This window comes from Colletes latitarsis, chromosome 14, assembly GCF_051014445.1.
Source record: "Colletes latitarsis isolate SP2378_abdomen chromosome 14, iyColLati1, whole genome shotgun sequence".
NCBI lineage: Eukaryota > Metazoa > Arthropoda > Insecta > Hymenoptera > Colletidae > Colletes > Colletes latitarsis.
This window is the reverse complement of record NC_135147.1, coordinates 25991908-26012084: the sequence shown is the minus strand read 5'-3', so window position 1 is coordinate 26012084 and position 20177 is coordinate 25991908. Positions and strand designations below refer to the sequence as shown.

The following is a 20177-nucleotide window of genomic DNA, read 5'->3' as shown; positions in this document are numbered from 1 at the left end:
ATTAGGCAGATCACGGTCCCCGGAGCGCGGCGAATAAATTTTCGATAAATTTTTATTCCCCGGAAGTTATCAACGGAACACGGAAAGCCACGGGAACTGTTTGGAACAACGGCATTAACTTTCTTAATTCTCGTCTCTTGTTATTGCCAATTGGCTGCTCGTACAGCAATTTCGCGGCAGTAAAGTCGTCGACCGGCAATTTCGATTCATGCCGGGCGTATAAAAATCTCTACAATGTACAGACATTGTGTTGGAAACTTTCAGGGAACAGAAGCGTGTCGGAAGAAACTGCATAAAATTTAAGCGACCTCTCGTAAAGCAAAGAATACGTTGTTCTTATTACCGCACCACGGTGAAAGGCCCGTTGCTCGCTTTTATTTTTCACTCAACATTCTAGTTTTCGTTTCCTATTTCTTTTTTTTTTATTACATTTCTATCTCGAACGGTGGCGGCGTATTCTGTGTTATTTTCGTTATTTCTCGTTCTTACGTATTTCTGATATCGATGGTATCGCGTTGGAATACTGATTTCCGTCGACCTCGCGTGTAACTTTGCGCGTTGCATGTTAATTGTCTCGACAATGCTTTCAACGACCCGTACTTGTTACTCGAATATCCCGGTTCTCTACGATTGCATTTCCCAAAGGGAAGTCGAGTGTTCGTAATCAGGCACGCGTAAAGTCATGCTTCCATACGCGCGACAAACACTTAGATATGTCAAATTGTTACGCGTCCCTTTGACATGCACTCTGGATGTTTCAAGGAATCGGTGTCTTTCTTTGCATTTTCTCCCTATTTTTCTCGAAAAATAAAGCGAAGTTATAAGAACTGAAAGACAACCTTTTCTCGAGCGACGGGCGGTTCGTTGGCGGGTAAAATATTACCCAAAATCGTTTTTGCGACATTAGTGTGCTTCTTTGGTCGTCGCGTTTCGTTCCAACGACCGGTCGGACAGCTGTACGTTTCAAAATGGAATTTAAAAAAAGTTCTTTTACCGCTCGATGTTCTCGCTTTTTGTTCAAAGGTAGTGTGCAGATTGAAAGCACGATTCCTTTGGATCGGGACAATTATTTTGCACGATTGAATCGATCGATTCGTATTTATTTGCAAAGCAGTGAAAGCAAACGGCCAGCCGCGCCTAACAACGCGTATTAAAAATATTAAAACTTTAGAGGCGTGCAGTTTCGAAATTATTAGTGTTTTATTGATATTTGAATCACCGTTGGAAGCGACAAACCTTCCCCTTTAAAATGGTTTTTGGTTTTAGGCGATCCGACATTCCGTTTTCGAGATATCGTAAATTATGTAAAAGGATAATTTTTAAAATTCCACTCTCCGTCTTACGAGAGCCTATTGTTGCGTATTAAAAATACTAAAACTTTAGAGGCGTGCAGTTCCGAAAGTACTAGTGTTTTATCCATTATTAAGACATTGTTAGCGGCGGCAAAGCTTCCTCTTTAAAATGGCTTTTGGTTTTTGACGATCCGACTTTCCGTTTTCGAGATATCGTAATTTATGTAAAAGGTAATTTCTTTAATTTGACTATCTCTGTCTCCGTCCGACGCATTGGACCTCCTTCTCGCTCTCGCGATACGCGTCTCAGAACAGTCTCGCAACGCGTATTAAAAATACTTAAACTTTAGAGGCGTGCAGTTCCGAAACTACTAGTGTTTTAGTAATTATTAAGACATTGTTAGCGGCGGCAAAGCTTCCTCTTTAAAATGGTTTTTGGTTTTTGACGATCCGACTTTCCGTTTTCGAGATATCGCAATTTATGTAAATGGTAATTTTTCTTAATTCGACTATCGCTGTCTTCGTCTGACGCGTCGCGTCGGAGCTCCTTGTCGCACGTGCGTGTGCTGACCTACCTCGCGTACGTGACTGTCGTGACCTAGTTTCGCCGTAGTATTTCCAAGAATTTACTACGCACTGTTTACTATCTACGCGCGCGAGATGAATGAACTCGCGCGAGCGCAACGACGAACGCTATCTCCGAAACTAGTCACCGCATCGACTTGAAATTAAAATCGCTATATCTCCGGAACTAATAAAGCTATCGACTCGTACAAACGCTCATTTTAAAGGTAATTTCATCCTCTATCCAATGAACATAACTACTTTTATAATTTATTTTGTCTTCTATGTTTATTTTGACATTTACTTTGACGCTACATACCCAAAGAAGTTTCAGCAACTCCAACTGATCGTACGACTGGTATACGATAAAACTGGATCATAAATTCTTCATTTTATTTGAAAATGAATTTAAATTTGCATACAGGATTGTGTACCGTTGTGCAAAAGTTAAAGCAGAATATTTGGAATTTCTTCGTGCAGTTAATCCGATTGTTGTCGAATTTCAAACGGGAAGGGTTGAATTAGTCCCTCGCGGGGAATCGAACGAGCCTCGTAAAGGAGCTCGATCGCGAGGAAAAGGGGTAAATACCATTGGAGGAGGGAAGGAACGTCGAAGGAATTTGGCTCGTCACCGCAGACAGTCGCCGTTCTCGTAATGTGTTTCGAGAGACGCCCACCCGGAAACCCTTGCCAACCCTCTCGATTCGGATGCGGGGTTGTACGGTTTCCATGCGAGTAGAAGCTCTGTTTCCTCATTCATCACCCGTACCGGTGACTGTATACGCGATGTTCACGCGCACAAACGCAATAGACGCATTTGTACGCACATACGTGGGAACACAGAGGCACACACGCACCGAGGGTGTACACGCCACACGGGATGTGTTTGCCTCGCGACATTTAGCGACGCGCTGACCGTGTCCCGTTGCGTGTCAGACCATTCGAAGATTGCTTCGTGATTAAGAGTTGTCGCGCAAAGTGGGACGCGTAATCGTGCCGTGGCTAACTAACGTCTGCAGCGACGTTCAGTCGTCGTGTCGACGGTGAATTTTGCACGCGGAGAGAACGGGCAGCGCGAGGGAAAGAAGCAAATTGTACGTTTTAGGTCGAGAGGGCGCGAGAAAAGTTTCGCAGTCCACGGATTAAAGCCCCGAGCGCCATTTTAACTCTAGTTTTTAGCGATAATTATACTCGGAACGGACGCGCTGGCTTGCCAGCGTGTCGAGTTAAATATTTACCGGGTAGGCTTTAAGTTGCCTTTGGAATTTAGCACAGCAGCGTGACGCTAAAGAGCGAAACCTTTGTTCATCTTGAATGTTTCTCATGGCTTTTCAAGGCGCGAACAAATGCTTGAAGAAACTCTCGCTTCTTTCCAAGATGTGCTATTATTAAATCTTTTAAACTCGTCGATGCCTCTCTTTGTTACTTATCCGCGGTTCAATTTCTTCCTCTGGATTTCGTTGAATTTCCACGTACAGACTAACGCGAGGTTCGTAGGGATTAACTGCAATTAGTCAGTGCTTTTACATGACAGTAGACCACCAGAGAAATTTATATGGTTTCAGACTATTTTAACAGCGAAGTTAATTATTTAAAAAAAAATGGCCTGTGACTGCCAGTGCAGGCAACTACCGATGGTAGCTGTGGCAGTGCAGGCTTAAGAATCGGTCGAAAGGCCATCCTGCTGGGACCGAGCGTAAGCTGGTAGCTCCGCCGGAAATGACGTTTCGGGTTGCACTGCAGCCTGCAACGTTCGCCAAGAGAGCTGCCTCCCGTAAGGGTAGGTCCAACTTGTCCTACGACCCGGAAGGCGAGGGCAGGGAATTTCTAAATTGCGTGCAACATCCCCTAATGACTCGTCAGAGTATTAAAGATTTATAAACGGGCACGAGCCAAGTCATCGTTGACGATACATTTGTATTTTAACGACTCTGTTAACAACGCGTTAGTATTTCATTTGAGAACGCATCAGTTTTCCATACTTCGATGAATGCAGTTTTCTGAAACGCCAGGATATCGTCGATACGATCGTCGCGTCGTTTAATTCATCGAATCGACAAATTTCTAGTTGCGGGTAATAACGACAACATCGAATTATGGGTCTTTCGTTTCTCTTTTCTTTTTCCTTTCGATAAAAAATTTACTCCGCAGTTTCTGGTTGGTGGCTTTCCCGTCGAATATATTATTGCTCGTTCCCCAGCCATTCGTCCGCTTATTGATTTCTTGTCGAGCTGTATTTGTTCGACGCGTCGTTGTCAACAAGAAATGAAAAACCGGCCAGGGAAAAGAAAAATCCGAAAGCACGGCTGTGATAAACGTGATTGATGAGCGACGGTAGCGATCGGTTCGAATTTCGGTGCAATATTTTCGCGAGAACGCGGCCGTCACCGTCACCGTCGCCGCCATCGTCGCCATCGTCGCATCGAATTAATCGAATTTGCATTTACGATCCCGCAATTAGTAATTTTTAGACGGGCCGTCGCGGGATCTTCCCCGTCGCGAAATCGATTTCGTCGAACCGCCGCGTAAACGAACAGCAAATGTATTTTCCGTACGCGTTGATTGCAGATGGCGACGAATTCTTCGCGATCGAACACACGCTGAACCATCTCCGATCAGGAAAATTTATTTATACATTTGTCGAACCAAATAACTGGTTACTCCAATTGTATACATTACAGTAATTGCATAGAAAAACGAGGGGAATTCGTTAATGAGATCGAGTTTCGATTTGAAAGAGCGATTCCGCAAAGAAATCGACAGGGAAGCAAACCGTGTTCTAGGAACGAGTTCGTTGCAAGTATAATTGGTGGTATATGCTGGAAGTGTAAATGTTTGTCCCGTGGAACTCTAGATTCAACCACAACCGGCTCAGAGTATGAATTATTGAAACGAATAATTTGATATCTGCCGTTGAGAAACGAGGAGATTCAAGATAAAAAAACGTACACGAAACGTAGCCACGTAATTTTGCAATAGGGATGTTATATAGTTCACGGTATCGAAGTCTTTCTTGAATTCACAAGGGAACGTACCGAACCGTTATTCGCTGATTTTAATTAATCAGATATATTTAACCTCTATTTTTGTATCTGCCATCGTCCATGTAACGTATTTGTTCGAATATCTTGCAAACTATTAGAAATATAGGAAAGCTGTAAACGGATGAATTTTGTATTTTTTTACGACGAATTTAACTTCGCAAACGGATTGGTAAAAAGATGCAATTTTTCGATGTATCGTTTAACGATTTGCCTTCTGATTTTAATGGAAGGGCTTGTAAGCTTGTTATCCATCGCATTCAGTTAACGTAAACGCGGCCCGAGGTTAATACTTGGAAATTTTTTTTTAACACCGCCACACGTAAATTACTTTTCAAGGAGTACAGTGCTTCTGGATAGCTTTTGGACCGTTGAAACTCGGCAAGGATTTCGTGCACGCTGACGGAATTGCTTTGCTGCAAAGAAAAGAGGTCTGACTTGTTGACTGTTAAAACGACCGAGCGCGACCCACTGGTTGTCGGGGAATTAAAAATTCACTGGTTCGAGCGGTTTTCATTTCAAGCGTAACACGCGCTTACGTTGGCCACCGTGTTCCCGATTAAACGACGAAATTTACCAACCACGCTCGACTTGCGACCGTCGCGTAACTTAAAACACAAAATCCGAATCGAGTTCCGTGTAATTTGAGCATATCCTGTGCGCTCTGTTTTATCGAAACTCTGTGAAAAGCACTCTTCAAACGGTTACTCGGTTGTAAAAATACATCGATGTCGATGCTGTTCGATCGTTCAAACGAACTTTTCAACGACAGAAACGTTACTGGGGAATTTTAGAACCGTACAAACATTCGATTTCGAGACTGATACATAATAGATAACTTCGAAGTTACGTTTAAGAAAAGATATATGCGTAATTATAATTTCGAGACGCGGAATACGTGTGTACGGGCTTGAAAAAGAGGAAGTCGCGATGGCGGAACAGGGTGATGGATGATGGAGAGCAGGGGGGGGGCAAGAAGATTGAGAGATACCGAAACGAGGATTAGAAACAAGAAGAAAACAGTAGAAATGAGAAAGAGTCGCGAATCGCGGTCGCGATATTGCGCGGGAGACGTCCAAGGTTCTCGATTAAATTGTTGGTTCGTACGTGTGTGATTGATTAGCAAAGGAAAGGGAAAAACCTGAAACAATTTGTGTCGGGTTTTAATTATTCTTTCGCTCGCTTCGTTTAATATTCTTCGTAAATTGGAATCCGTGTTCACGCGTGCGTCGTTTTAAACATTAATTATCTTGGAAACGCGATGGATTTCGTTCGATCGGTCTGTGGCTGACGGTCACGCGAAAAAAAGACCAAGAAAAACAACGCGAAGCGATCGAAACGCGACGGATACGTTAAAACTGTTCACCATTTCCGGCCATATGGCGTCATCAATAATGAGCGACGCGTATGAAAGATTAAAATTTAGAATAGAATTAAGCGTACGTCGGTTACCGAGCGGTAAATCGTCTCCGCATGATGGACGGTGCATTTAAGCCGAGCTTAAATTCAAAACGATGATGTATTGGCTGCCGCGTTGAATAATTATTACCGATGACGATGATAACAACGGGGACGTCGCGCCTCGTAAATTTCATTCCGATGGCGCGAACGGGAGGGGGGAACCGGGTTTTCTGTTTCTCCGTTTCGAAACGTTAAAAGCACAGAAACCTACCGTTAATCCTGGGCGAATATATATATTTTTTTTTTAATTTCCCGTACTTTTTGCTCTTTAGCGTCACGCTTCGAATTTCAAGATCCATGTCGGAACATAAACCACCGGTTATTCGAGCCGCGGTTTTTTCCACTTGCGCAAATTATTGCGAATAAAGGTGGCACGGCGAAAAGCAGGCGACGGGGGGGATGAGCGGATGAGTGGGCTCTCGACTAGTAGGAAATAAACGCGCCGCTGGGAGTTCGAGGGGACGAGGAAAACTCGGTACGCGGTAAAATCCGTTCTGCATCTCGCTAGGTGTACGCGGAAATCGCGGAAGATCGTAAACTTTGGCAAGAAACTTGTCGCGAAAGTCGCGTACGGCGGCTGGGATGTTCCGTTCTCACGAACGTCGCGAGATATCGGACAGAGGGTCCTACGAGCGAGCATGCTTCGTTCGTTTTTCGATTATAAGGCGGCTCATCGGACGTATCGCCTCTTAGTCGCGCTCGAAACTTTCCCAAATACGCTTATTCGACGGACAAGCGCGCGGGAACGGCGAGAAAATCCAAACTTTTTACGTCTCGGCGACAAATAAGAAGACAGCTTGTTAGCTTCGACAGAGTACGTGCAGTCGAGCATATGTCTCCTCTCGAGTGTTATATGTCTCCTCACGAACTCTATTTTGCAACAAATCCTGTAAATTGGATACGGAGTTGCATACTCGCGATCATTAACTACGATTGTGGCGTAGTAGGTTTACGATACCGTCAATTGCCATCAAGAACGCGATAATAAAACGCGATAGAATCATAGAATTTTACGCCAACGAAACAACTTCTAGCACAGAGTTGCCTTTTTGCAAATTTCGTCTAGCATCTTCTCCGTTTATAGCTTAAAAGGTCATTATTTTTAGAGCAGGATGTTAAGAATGATCGTTTGTTCATGGATAAATGATGCACTCTAAGATATTCCCAGACGACCGTATCGTAAACCCAAGTTTCGAAACATTCTATCGCGTTGTTTGGCCGAAATTCTCGTGGATGTAAATCGTGATCGATGCATCGTGATATCCACTTAGTGAATTCGTTCGCAGGTCGGTTCGTAATCACGTCTGTAACAAAGGGGCGAAACTTGAACAAACACAGAGACGTATTTCATTCTGGGCTTCGGCAGTTCATCTAGACGCGAACGTGAATTATGGGCGGTGGGTGGTCGACGGGGGAGAACCCCTTTGTTTGGACAATACGCAAGGGCGGTGGTAAACCGGAAGTTGCGGCCCGTCGAAGTCTGCGTAGCCAATCAAAGTTGTACGGCGTCGTTAAGCACGCTTCAACAAACCCGTCGAGTTATAACTATAACGCTATAACGAACTACGAGCATTCTCAGCCCGAGTCTCGGCGTCGTTCACCGACGGAACTATTCTGTGTTTCATCGAGAAACGTTTCATATACCGGCCGGCTGTTACGCTTATCATTCAGCGCCACGACGTGTTCGATAAAGTCAACGATGGTTGAAACCGCCCTTGGATTTCACCGAGATTATCGCCGCCAGGTGTTACCGCGAAAGTAGTACGCTCGATACGAAGGGTTAAAAATTAATTAAGCGATAAAAATTTTGAATCGCGCGATTTGCCAGCTCCTTTCTTTTTTGTTTTCTTTCGCTCGGAGCTAATGAACTTCAACGGCAACGAAATAGTAGACGTAGCGTAATTAACGATTTTCTATTACGATAATAGATTCAACGTGTCGCGCAAAGCAACGAGGCCATCGACTCGCCATCGCCATCCGCGACACAGCACTTTATAGAATGCTAATTTTAGATTGGCACGCGTTTGCGTAATAGCGTTTCGCGTGTGTGTCGCAAAGATTTCTTCGCGGGTATCTGCGGTTGACAGGTTTCGAAATTTCGTGTAAATATTTTATTTTGCGTTGCGCGTTATACGTCTGAGTCGATCTCGCGCGATTAATAGTTCCGGTTGCTAGCTGTGAAAAGTACGCTTTCGAAGGGTGGAGAAATCAGTTAGAGAGGAAGCAGTTGTCCGCAGTTTGACGGGCGTATTCAATGTCTTGTTCCTTATCTCGGCTAGTCGCGCAGTTATGGCGTTTGATATTAATTAGACGCAAGGTGTCTTGTTTCTCTTTGGCGCGTTAAGACGTTCCGCCCCTCGAGTCGGGGTATTTCCGCGATGCTAAATTCATAATTTCCGGGAGACACGTTTCGAAACTTTGTCCGTTTCGCGCGAGCAGGAACCCGGGATAATTGGCGAACGCCAGTGTATCTGCAACGTATTTCCTAAGAACAGCGTAAATTATTATTAGTTGGCCAAGGTGTCGCGCGATCGATTCGACTCGTTTACCGTTCACGAAACAAAACAGTTTGCGCGGATCCGGGTTAAAGACGAACGCGTTAGTTGATTCGGTACGCGGGGAATGGCTCGAACAATGAAAGAACGAAAGCGGAGATAAACGCGTTGGACAAAACGATACGCGCGAACTCGCGAGTATCTAGGCAAGCATACAACCCGTGGGGTTGTAACAGCTCTCGGCCTTTAGCCGCACGCCGCGATAAATAACCGCGTAAAACCGACGTGGAACGTTTATCGCGTGCAGTGATTTGTGGAGGCGGTAACCTGCCACGGATCTAGGTACCGCTTCGTAACCGAGCCCCCAGAAATCATTTCCTTTCTCGTCCTATTACTTCTTTCTATCGTGTCGAAATTGTGTCGACCATAGATTTCTCGACGAATCAAAGAACGCTACATCATGGGCATCTCGAAGGGGTCGAAATTGCCACGCGTTACCCGGAGTACACCGTCGAATCGCCAAGATATTCTCGTATCGTAAAATTCGGTTCTTTATGTACCAGGTCGTAAACTGGAGTTTCGTACCTCCGCGCATAATAATCGCGAATCTCGATTCGGAACTTTTCGATACGAAGGTCTCGGTGAAATTCAACTTGGGAGTAAACGTATTTGTTCAACGATGCCTAAACGACTAGAGGATAACCTAAAATCATCAGTTTTAACGGTGAAAGCGTTTCATTTTGAGTCTGAGCCAGGGAGATAATAGCGATCAAATTTCATCTAGCTTATTCTCATTATGTTACGGCTTGGTCCCGAGTTTCTGATATAATGCGAGAAGCTGTGCGGTAGGCAGACCGAGACTAATTCCAGGGGCGTCAGAGGCAGGGGGGAACTAGTCTACATCGTCCGTACATCGACGGATACCAACCTCTGCGTGTATCCGGCATTAATAGACGAGCTTCGAGAACGAGTTAACTCTCGAAAGGCAGAGTTCCAGGGAAAAGATTGGGCTCAAAAATGAAGACTTTCGTGGTCTGAGTTCGTGGAATACTCGAAGACTTTTATAAATTTCTCAACGGTGTTTTCTACCTTTCTCGAGTAGACTTTCATGCTACGTGTCCGTAAAAATGACTCCGTTATGCCAGGGTTAGTAGAAGCGTGTCGTTTGCCGACGATGTTTACGGTTGACGCTTAACGGGGACGCGTGAAATATTTAGACGAACGGTCACGAAAGTTGGACCGGAATTATTCTCGATCTCGCTGCATTACTTCCGGCGAAGTGAACTCCGTGACGTGTCGGATAACGCGTCCGTCGACGGGAGGATGCGTATCAATCCACGATAGTCGGTGGAACGATGACGCGCGGACCCGTTTTACTTGCTACGATACACGGTAGTGCACGTGTCGTCGTATTCTGGGCATAGCCTCCCCGAGCATAGTGGAGATTCGATCGTACGTGCAGATGAGAGATCACGTGTACGCGTGCTTCCATACGAACTCAATACTATGTGGTATGGCACCGTCCAGTAATGGAAGGTAGGAAATAGCTTTCCGGCAAATGAACACGCGCTATGCCTTGCATTCCACCCGGGACGACGGTTCTCGTGCGACTGAACAGATCGTTAACCACGTGACACGACCGACGCCATTGACCCATTCTCCTTTTACCTCCCTCTCCTCCTCCCCCACAGTGCTTGTAGCCAATCGGAGTTTTCTCTTATCGTCGTTCGAATTCGCGCGCTTCGAGGGTAACCGTTCCACGATCCCACGATCGCGGGTTTTCTATCTAATACAGTGGGAGATCGATGCCGGCGATCGTCCCGAAATTGGATTCTTGCGCTTCGAATTTAGACGCGACGCGTAGAACACGGCAGGCGAGAGGCCAGTTCGGTTTGTACGGGAATTCGCCACGGTCGTTGGCTGGATCAGAATTTGGTCGTCGGATCCATTTAAATTGCTCGGTCAGCCGAACCGCGTGATCGTATGCGATTAATTTTCAACGTTTCACGAACAACAGGGTCGGGTTACGTGCACGGTTTTTCTTCCGCTTTTTTTTTTTCTACCCGACCCGGGTGTCGCTCATCCTTCGTCGGTATAATCCTCGAGCAGATTTCTCGATCATCGGGATACGTTGGACGCGGCACCGGCATTACGAACGAAATAAACCATGTGCGGAGTGCCGGTGCGAGCCATGTCTGATGAAGCACGTATCGTTACCACTGACGGCTCGAGGTTGACGTTGATAGATACGCCCCTGTATCGTTAGGTACGGTAAACTGTACAGTTATAGGCCACTTTATAACAATAATGACCGGCCATTTTCTCCCGGGGGATACTCTATTGCGCGAGGAACATCCACCGTTCCGTCGGTGGATTATGTTAAAATATGGAAACGATTTACGCGACGATTCCTTTTTTTTTTCCGTTTCGGAGAAGGCTGTGCTGGTCGCGTTAACGATATTTACATATGCATGCGAAGTTCTGCTCGTATTTACGACCGACGGGCTCCGTTTATCCTCCGCGAAACGCGATATTTTATTGGGGTGTTTACGCGGTTCAGAAGAACAGGGAACCCACCGGCACACGCGTGAACTATGGCGCGTTTAAATAACTTCGAAGCTATTTACAGCCCCTGCCCCGGTTATGACCGGTGCATAACGCCACGGGTGAAACGTAACGGATACAGTGACCAGGTGTTTGGAATTTCCTCGGAATTATTATCAGCGTTTCAGACGTTTTCTGCCGTTAGCCTTTCCGGTATAACGCGCACACGCCTGTACTTAATGGAAGGCGTTCGAATTTTAGTCTGCCCGTTAGCCTACAGCGTTATTACAGGATTATACCGATCGCGGCCACCGTTCCGTATCTCCGAATTGATTCTTCGCCGTAGGCGAATTCACCGGGGGAATTGCTATTGAAATCGAGGAACCGATTCTAGCGAGAATACGCCAAAGGTTTATTATCGAGACGAAATTTAACGTTATTTCGAGGCCCTTTGACCCGTCGAATAATTTCATTTCGTGCGCTCGGCGCCATAGAGCGTGGAAAAAAATTTCTGCAGTGCATTAATATTATTTCGTACAACCTCGTGCATCGATCCGAAATATCACGAGCTCGTTTCACGGAATAAATCTTCTTTTATTTGCTAAATGATGGTTGCTTCTTCGTCGGTTGTTAAAAAGTTAAAAAATTCTTGCGATTGTTTAAATTTAAAACACCAACGAAAGTTCGAGTGCGTGTTGCTCTATCGAGTCAAGGATACTCGTTGAAATCGTTTAATTTCCGTGGTTCTAGGTAGATTTCTAGGATTCGGACGACACGGGATTATGTGACGGACTAATGCCAAATTCCCACATAGGCGCGCACACACCGCAAACGAGGATAATGGCGGACGCATCGAGTGGCCGATCAGACACGCAGTCGTAAATAAACGGATAACGATAGCTCGTATCTGTATCCAGCGTGCAGACGTTTCTGGCTTACGTTATGCAGGTAAACGCTGCCAGGACAGATTGGCTGGCATGTAATTTCGTAGTAAGGTTCTCTATATGCCGTTCGCGCAGCTGCGTGGCACGGTTGTACGTTAGGGAAATCCATCGAATCAAATTAACTTGGAATGAAACGATTCCCGGTGCAAGTTCGCGATTATATCGCACGTTAGACGCGGCAACCGTATCGTGTCTTTGATACAATCGCGTGTTCGAGAATGCGACTCGAAGTTGCTCGACAATGGATAGAATTCTATCGAACGGGTCGCGGTGACACGCAGCTACGCAAACGCGTCGGCAAATTGCATACCATATTCATGGATTAATCGAGGAAACAAGAACGGTTACGTTACCGTGATACGACTTTCCGTATTCGCGTTTCGGAAGACAGCGACGATGATTAATAGTCCCGGGCGTAATTAACAGCCCCCGCGTGCAGCGATAAGATTTCACTGGCGGTAACCAGTTTTATTTTTCCCCACTTCGGCGTTTCCAGGGAACTGGGTCAAGTATTTTGCCGCGATTTATACCGCGTTCTTGCTTCCAAGATACAGTTTAATACCAACGACTCGATCGTAAAACAGAATCCCGCAATTTGTAACAACGATCTATCGCGAGGAATATACCAGGCCCTTCTGGTGCAATTAACATCGCGGGAATGCATTTCGCGTGGAATAATAACGCGATACGTGTCCGCGTTTCTGCGAGAAATCGATGCTTTTTGGCAGCTATCCGAAAAGGAGTGCTTCGTTCGAATAGAATTTTTCTGCTGTTTCGTCCTAATCGAAATCTCGTAACGGTGTTCTCGAATTCGTCGGAGCATTTAAATCGATTGAACGCGAAATTTTTGTCGACCTTGCCGATATCGCGAAGCACACGTAAAAGCGCTTTCCGGGATTCTTGCAAATGCCTCGCAAGTACGAACTCCCGATACGTTTCGATCGTTGAAAATAGCATTGTCAACATACTCACAGTGCACTTTCAGCTTCCATCGTTCTTCGATACCGGCCTCTTGCAGCTTTGGATTCGTCGCCCGACACACGAGAAACATTCCCTCGTCTTCGGTCGACGGTGTCCATTGCAGTATGCTCACGCTCGTCCCGTCCTCCTGAAACTGATCGAATCCAGAGAGAACATCAAACACACTCGAATAGAACACAGCTAGACATCGATACCTATACATTGAAGCCGTACTTGAGCGTACACGGGTGCAAATACTTTCCATATACACTGCCGCTCGAAAGTTTCGAGCACCCTTCGATCTTTATAGAAGTCAAGTTTTTTTCACATGCTCGTATTTATTTTAGCAAAAAATTTTCCCGTCGATATCAAAGAACCATTACGAGATAGAAATAATATACAGGCTGTTCGGCCACCTCTGGGAAAAATTTTAATGAGGGATTCTAAAGGCCAAAATAAGACGAAAATCAAGAATACCAATTTGTTGATGGAGGCTTTGTTAAAGAATTAAATTCGAAAATTTCAAATCGTTCTGGAAAAATTATTTTCGGTTGCGGGGATCAATTACAATCATTTTTGGTGAATAGATATACCCTCGAAATCCTATCCACTTTCGAGAAAAAAAATCGGGTAGGTGCTGAAACTTTTCGATGAAAAAAAAATTTTTCAAATCGTTCTAAAAAAATTATTTTTAGATGCAGGTGTCAATTACAATAATTTTTGGTGAATAGACATACCCCCGAATTCCTACTCAGTTTCGAGAAAAAAATTCATTACCGAAAATATAATGTCTGACCATACCATTGATATGTTTCACTGAAATTTCATATGAATCTTTAAAACGTCGTAACTTCTGAACGGATTGGACGATTTTGATATTTAAAAAAGCAAACTACGCGTATTTTGATGGAGAATATGTAGAAATTCCAAAAATATTCGAAAAGTTGTCCCTTGACACCTCAAAATGAGGAAAAACAACGCAGCTGTTCGCAGATTTGCCGTTCTACAAACGGAACTTTAAACGTTAATAACCTCTTAACGAAGTCACCATCAACAAATTGATATTCTTGATTTTCGTCTTATTTTGGCCTTTAGAATCTCCCATTAAAATTATTCAACACCGTTGCTCCGAATTCGTAATAATAACTTATTAAAATGTTGTTTGGTGCATTAAATCCCAAAGTGTAAATCGCAAGACTGTTAGCCGCGTATCGCGTGCAGACATAAAGTATCGACGCAAGCAATATTGGGGGCGAATTCTCGTACAACTATATCGGAGTTAAATCGCTGCGAAATTAGTAGAACATTGGAATGTCCAATAACGATATCGCCAATTCTATTGGAAATTCTAAAATTGTACTAAATTTCAGAATTAAATCTCCATGAGAATCGACGTCACTCGAGGAAAGTCGCGTCATGCTAATTCCTCCACCTTTTGTATTTTTTGTTGTAGAAGCCCTCTCCCCGCTCGACTTCGCATTTCCCTTTCCATTGTTAATCGTTGCATCGTTTCCCGCGGTTCCCCGAACGTCATCCGTTTATTACATATTCATTGTTCCGTCGAACGAGGAACGAACGGAGGTATCGACTCGAATATTCCAACCAAAGTGAAGAACGAAACTATCGCGACGCGTTGTGGTTTTTATTTTAAAAGCCGCTGCCGACCACCGTTAGATTTTAACATTCGATACAAATTAGTCGAAAGGTTCGACGTGTTATGTCGAACAGCGTAAAACTCCGGAATTTCGAACGCAAATATCGCATCGACGGGAAAGTAGAGGTTGCTTCGACAAAAACGACCATCGGGTACATCGAACGAAAACGAACGCCACGTGTACGATGCGAGGAATTCCGAATCTCCTCGAAAACGAGCCGAAACGTTTCTGTGGCGAATTTATGGCGGTTCCGGCGAAATTTCGCGATCGTTATTCACGTAGATTCGTGTATGAAAAATACGCGCGAGTGTACCGTATACTTCGCCCCGTTTCTCGCCCGAACAAAAATCGGATCGCCTCTCTCGGGTGACTAGGACTCTTCGAAATGAAAATCAAATCCTCGATAGACTCCGAACTGTGAAAAACAAAAAACTACTTTACGCGAGTTTCATCCATGGAAAACGTACTTTCCCTCCGATTAATAGTCTGCAAAAGTTATTAACCACGCGTAGATAAACTAAAATTAAATAATGGTCTACCCGGGTCGTTGGTTTACCTCGCTGGGCGCATTAAAGGTTGAAAGCACCTCTTATGCGAAACGCGAGCGTAAACCTGTAATAATATAATAGTTAATCGAAGTTGCGTTAACGTTGGCTCTCTGTTTGTTGTAAGTGGCGAAGGATCTACAAAGAGATAGTTAAAAATTCAGAATCCCGTAATAATGAACGAGCTCGCGCACCGGCGGAGTTCATTAACGTGAAAAGCTTATAATCTCGTCAAAACTTGGTTAAATGCAATTGAAACGGATTAGCGGTGGATGCTTCTTGAAACGCATAGCTCGTGCTCTGCTCCCGGGGTTCTTGCAATCGGTTTTTTCGTACCGGTGGCGATCGATTATTCCGTCTTTTTCGATCCCGGGTCATCGTAAACGCGCAACAGCGTCTTTCTTTTCGTCGCGTTAACGACTTCCTGCCATTGGGGGAATCTCGATGGATTTTACCGAAACGACCGGCGCAGTAGAAACGAATCCTGGCGAGGTAGGATCAAGGATTACTTTAGATAGGTGGTTTGCTTGGCGAAGCAAAGGACCAGCGCCGGTTTTAAAGCGAGGAATTTATGTAGCGCTCGGTCCCTTTGTGCCACGATATCGCTGCGGTTTAGAAAGACTGGGATTAACTTCTCTTTTACTTGGGTCGATGGCAAAGGACGTAGACCGGTCAAGGCATTCTTTCAACGATATATCGGGCACACTGTCGCCTACGTACACACCCGTCGACGCATAAATTTCGCGTCGTTTGTGTTTCTCGTGCCACCTGGTGGTTTCACCCGTATCGGAAACAAGCTACCGCGTTTTTCCAGACTCCCGGATGTCCCGGTAAATTGTTCTCCACCGACGCTGTTTCCATACGGGCTGTCGGGTTTTCCTTTATCCTCTAATTCCAGACGCTTCCCTCGCCTACACCCGTTTTCGACGATAAACGGTGGAAATCGAGGCGCAGAGTATTTTTCAAAAATTATTTAGCGCCGCGTCTTCGTTGAAACGTCGGCGAAAATATGCGGGGGAGGCCGCAGATTCCTCGGCAGATAAATTAAAAAATTACGTAACGAGATCGCGACGTTCGCATAGCTGGGGTAGGAAAAATGAATTCGCAAGAGTGAGGGGGGGGGGATTGGGGGTGGTCGTAATTCTTGGCGGGAACGTTCGGGAACAGCCCAGCACGCGAGGAATCTGAAATCGGGCTGACCGAAGCTCGACGCTATAAAACTCCGTCGGCTAATAACTAGTCGCGATAAAATCCCCGGGTACTAATAATACGCGTAACTGCGACAAATTCGAGCTTGAAACGCAGATTCGCGGGGAAATGCCAGCTGCGCCCTCCGGGTATTACTCCGAAAATCGTAGTCTCCGGAGATAAATCTGCTCTCGGTGCGTTCTTGCCTTCCGGGAATTTCCGAATAACGACTCGCGTCGCGAAACCCGAAACCCCACGGATAGATTCGTCGAGTCCTTCGTTTTTTTGCTACCGCGCTCCATGAAAATTAGCCGGCTCGGATCCAGCGACGGGGCGGAAATTTTCCAAAAGGAAGCTCGCGAAATATTCTCGGCGAGAAATTAAAGGGTCGGCACGAGCGAGATTACGCGCGACCCACTCGCTCGTCTCTCACGCTGTCATGCTTCCGTTCCGCCATAAAAACGATACGAGCTCGCAGAGACCGTCGTTCTCCAGCATCCGTGTTTCTTCTTACCAGGGAAACGCGAGAGAACACTGGGCGGTGCAAAACCATCGATTCTTTCGTTGTCTCCGTTCCTTTTACACGTTGACGATCTCTGTAGGCTCGAGGTACTCGTTATTCTGATAAATCTCGATCTTAATTTCTCTCGTAGGCTGTGGAGGAATCCTAGACTTTGCTGTTGGTACAATTGCTTGTTCTCAATCAATTTTCTTGTTTGTTTTCAGAAGTGTTTCACCGTCTTGTTGATGGTTGGTGTTAAGTGACAAGACCCGGACCAGGCGTTCCATTGACAAACGATAACGGCAGTTTGCAGCCAGACTGTTCGCGAATTGCATCGCGTACCGACGAAGCGTGGTTTCTCCGGCTATTACAGTCGCTGCTTCGCTATTACTCTCGTTGTCACCGTTTCCAACGGTAAGTACGATGCAAAACGATCTTTCCCGTCTCGACTAATGGATTCTCCGAATTAGCCGGCGCCACCTCGGCTACCGTGGTCGTCGTTCGTATGGTCCCCAACGACGTCGCCGTAGACTAGCTCAAAACGATCCCGTGATTAAATACGATATCCAATTTCGTCGAAGATCCGGTGAAATTTATTACTTTTCTTTTTCTAAATTTTGGGCTTCACCCTGTTCGAAGAACGCCTGGTGCTTTTTAGGCGTCTCTGATCGATCGTACTTGAAAACACGACACATACGTTCCTAAATTATTCGCGTATAGATTCAACCCTTGAAATACGACCCTAGATTTCCGAGTCAGTCTGCATATTTCAAGCAACGTCGTTCGTTACGGATAATTTATGGTTCGCGTTCGAAGGTTTCTCGCGGGCCGTTTGTCAGCGTCGCGAATCGCTTCCGAATCGCGGATTCTTTTGATTTGGTCGATGGCGGAGAGAAACGCGAGAGCTTTTTAATCCCGTAGCGAGACGGAAACCGTTCTCGCGTATAGTTGTTCGAAATGCCTGCTCGTTAATTCCATGTTATTTAACTCTTTGATCCGCGGGCTGTGTTTTCAAAGCACTCTTTTCGTTCGCGCCGCGACCGTTCGACCGAAATGCGGCATCAGCCTACAGAAGGGGTATCGTTGTGTTTCCGTCGACGCAGCATCCACGGTTTCGCTCCAGTCTGCCAAAAACGCGCGCGTAAGTCGTCGACATTTATCCCCGTCGTCCCGAAAAGCATTAAAGCGTTGCGTCGACGTCCCCTTGTCCTCTTTTAACGATCCTGCCCTCGTTTCTCGAGGCGTTGCAACGACCATCCGCTTTGTCGCGAATTCGGCAACCTAATTGCAGATTGCGTTAACGGCGCGTTAAACGATCGTTGTCCGCGAAATCGAAACATTCGTTTCTGGATCGCGATTACCCGAACATCATTACACGCCGTGGATCCGTCGACGGTTACCCGATGGTCCCGTGTTATCAATCTAGTTGTTCCCAGGTGGTTTCGTACCAATTACATGGACGCACACGATAAATTATTATCAAGCTGTCTGTCATATCCATGAAACTATTAATCCAATCGCAACGGCAACATCGACGCGACGATAAATCATTGGGGAACTCTTGCGTTTTCTGTGTATCGGATATCGTTACCAGCTTTCCGACTCGATATTAATTTTTTTCGTTCGTTTAAATAAATCACGAAACGCGCCACGGGTTTCTTCGTTTCGCGTTCCCTTTTTTCGGTATCCTTAATTGTCAGGCTATTCTTCTCCTCCCATTTCGTTTCGAAAGTCTTTGCACGAACGAGTCTCGACATTAATATCTCTCTGCAAGATATCTTTTTCACGATAAGATTCACGGTTTCCACGATCGATTTAATTTTATACGCTCTGTTTATGCAGGACTGCAAATCGAGTGTCTTTTCGAAAAGGTTATCCGAGAAAAGAAACTAGGTATGCGCGATCGAGAAAGGAAAGGAAGTTTCGGGCGTTGACGCAAGATCGATCGATCGGAAAATCAGAATTTTTATCGACCCATGAGCTTTTATGGTATGATAGCTCCATTTGTCATTGATTTGTCGACGGTCCAGTGGGACTGCTTCGTAACCGTCTACGAACTATAAACCTCTTTCCGAGAGGTAGCCGATCAAGATCGGTGCTTCTATACCGAGGAACATATTCGCCAATATCAGGCTTCATTTTTAAAGGATCTTCGCGTCGTACGACGAATTTTTTCCCTCGACGATCCCTCTGCTCTTTCTCTTTTCCCCGAAGATTTTATAGATTCTATCTTTAATATTCCGACAGTCTCGTGCACGGCTTTTGAGACCGTCTTCGTTAAAAGGTTACTCAAAGAATGGATCGCGAAAATAGCCGTCTCTGTGTCTTTATAGTCCCCCTTTTTTCTCTGTTAAATTATTTTCGATTTCCGAGCGTCGACGGTGATCTGAAAAACGATCGGGCGTATTTCGTAAAATTTGAAATCTCGTTTTCATCAATCATCGATCTGGGAATACCCGCGACTGATTAAAAATATAATGTATTCCACTCGGTATCTGATTGGAACCTGGATAAATCAGCAACGCACGATCAACCGTGAGCGAAACATAGTTTAGCACGTGAAATTGCAAACGATACCGGGGCTACATAATTATAGAATCGTCCCCTTTCGAACGGGAAATTTTGATTACGATAATTGTACGCGTTCAAATAAGAAATAAAACCATTGGAAACATTTCGATCGAGCATCGTCGAGCGGCGATATTTATTTTTACCATCGCGGCGAGGCGAACGTTTATTTTTCGCACGATAAACAACAAACTATTTTTTGTCGTTTTTTTGGCCGCCTTCTCCGCTTTCGAACGCGTACTCGTCAATCGTCGCGCGACGGAAATGATTACACGTCGGAGGTTTTCAGCTAGCCGAAAGATTTACTCCGCGACTAGCACGACTAGGATAATTGGAACAATACAAATTCGATTTTTTTTCGAGATTCTAGAGGCCAAAATAAGGCTAAAATCAAAAATACTAATTTGTTGAAAACACG

General features: G+C 45.2%; 1 protein-coding gene across 1 annotated transcript in view; it reads right to left on the bottom strand.

The window, feature by feature from the left end:
* The window catches only part of LOC143349785 (nephrin), a 135353-nt gene that overhangs the window by 25021 nt on the left and 90155 nt on the right, over nucleotides 1-20177 (bottom strand). The window contains exon 8 of the mRNA XM_076781312.1: nucleotides 13314-13455. Coding sequence (XP_076637427.1) covers nucleotides 13314-13455 — 142 coding nt within the window. The remainder of the gene's footprint in view (nucleotides 1-13313; nucleotides 13456-20177) is intronic.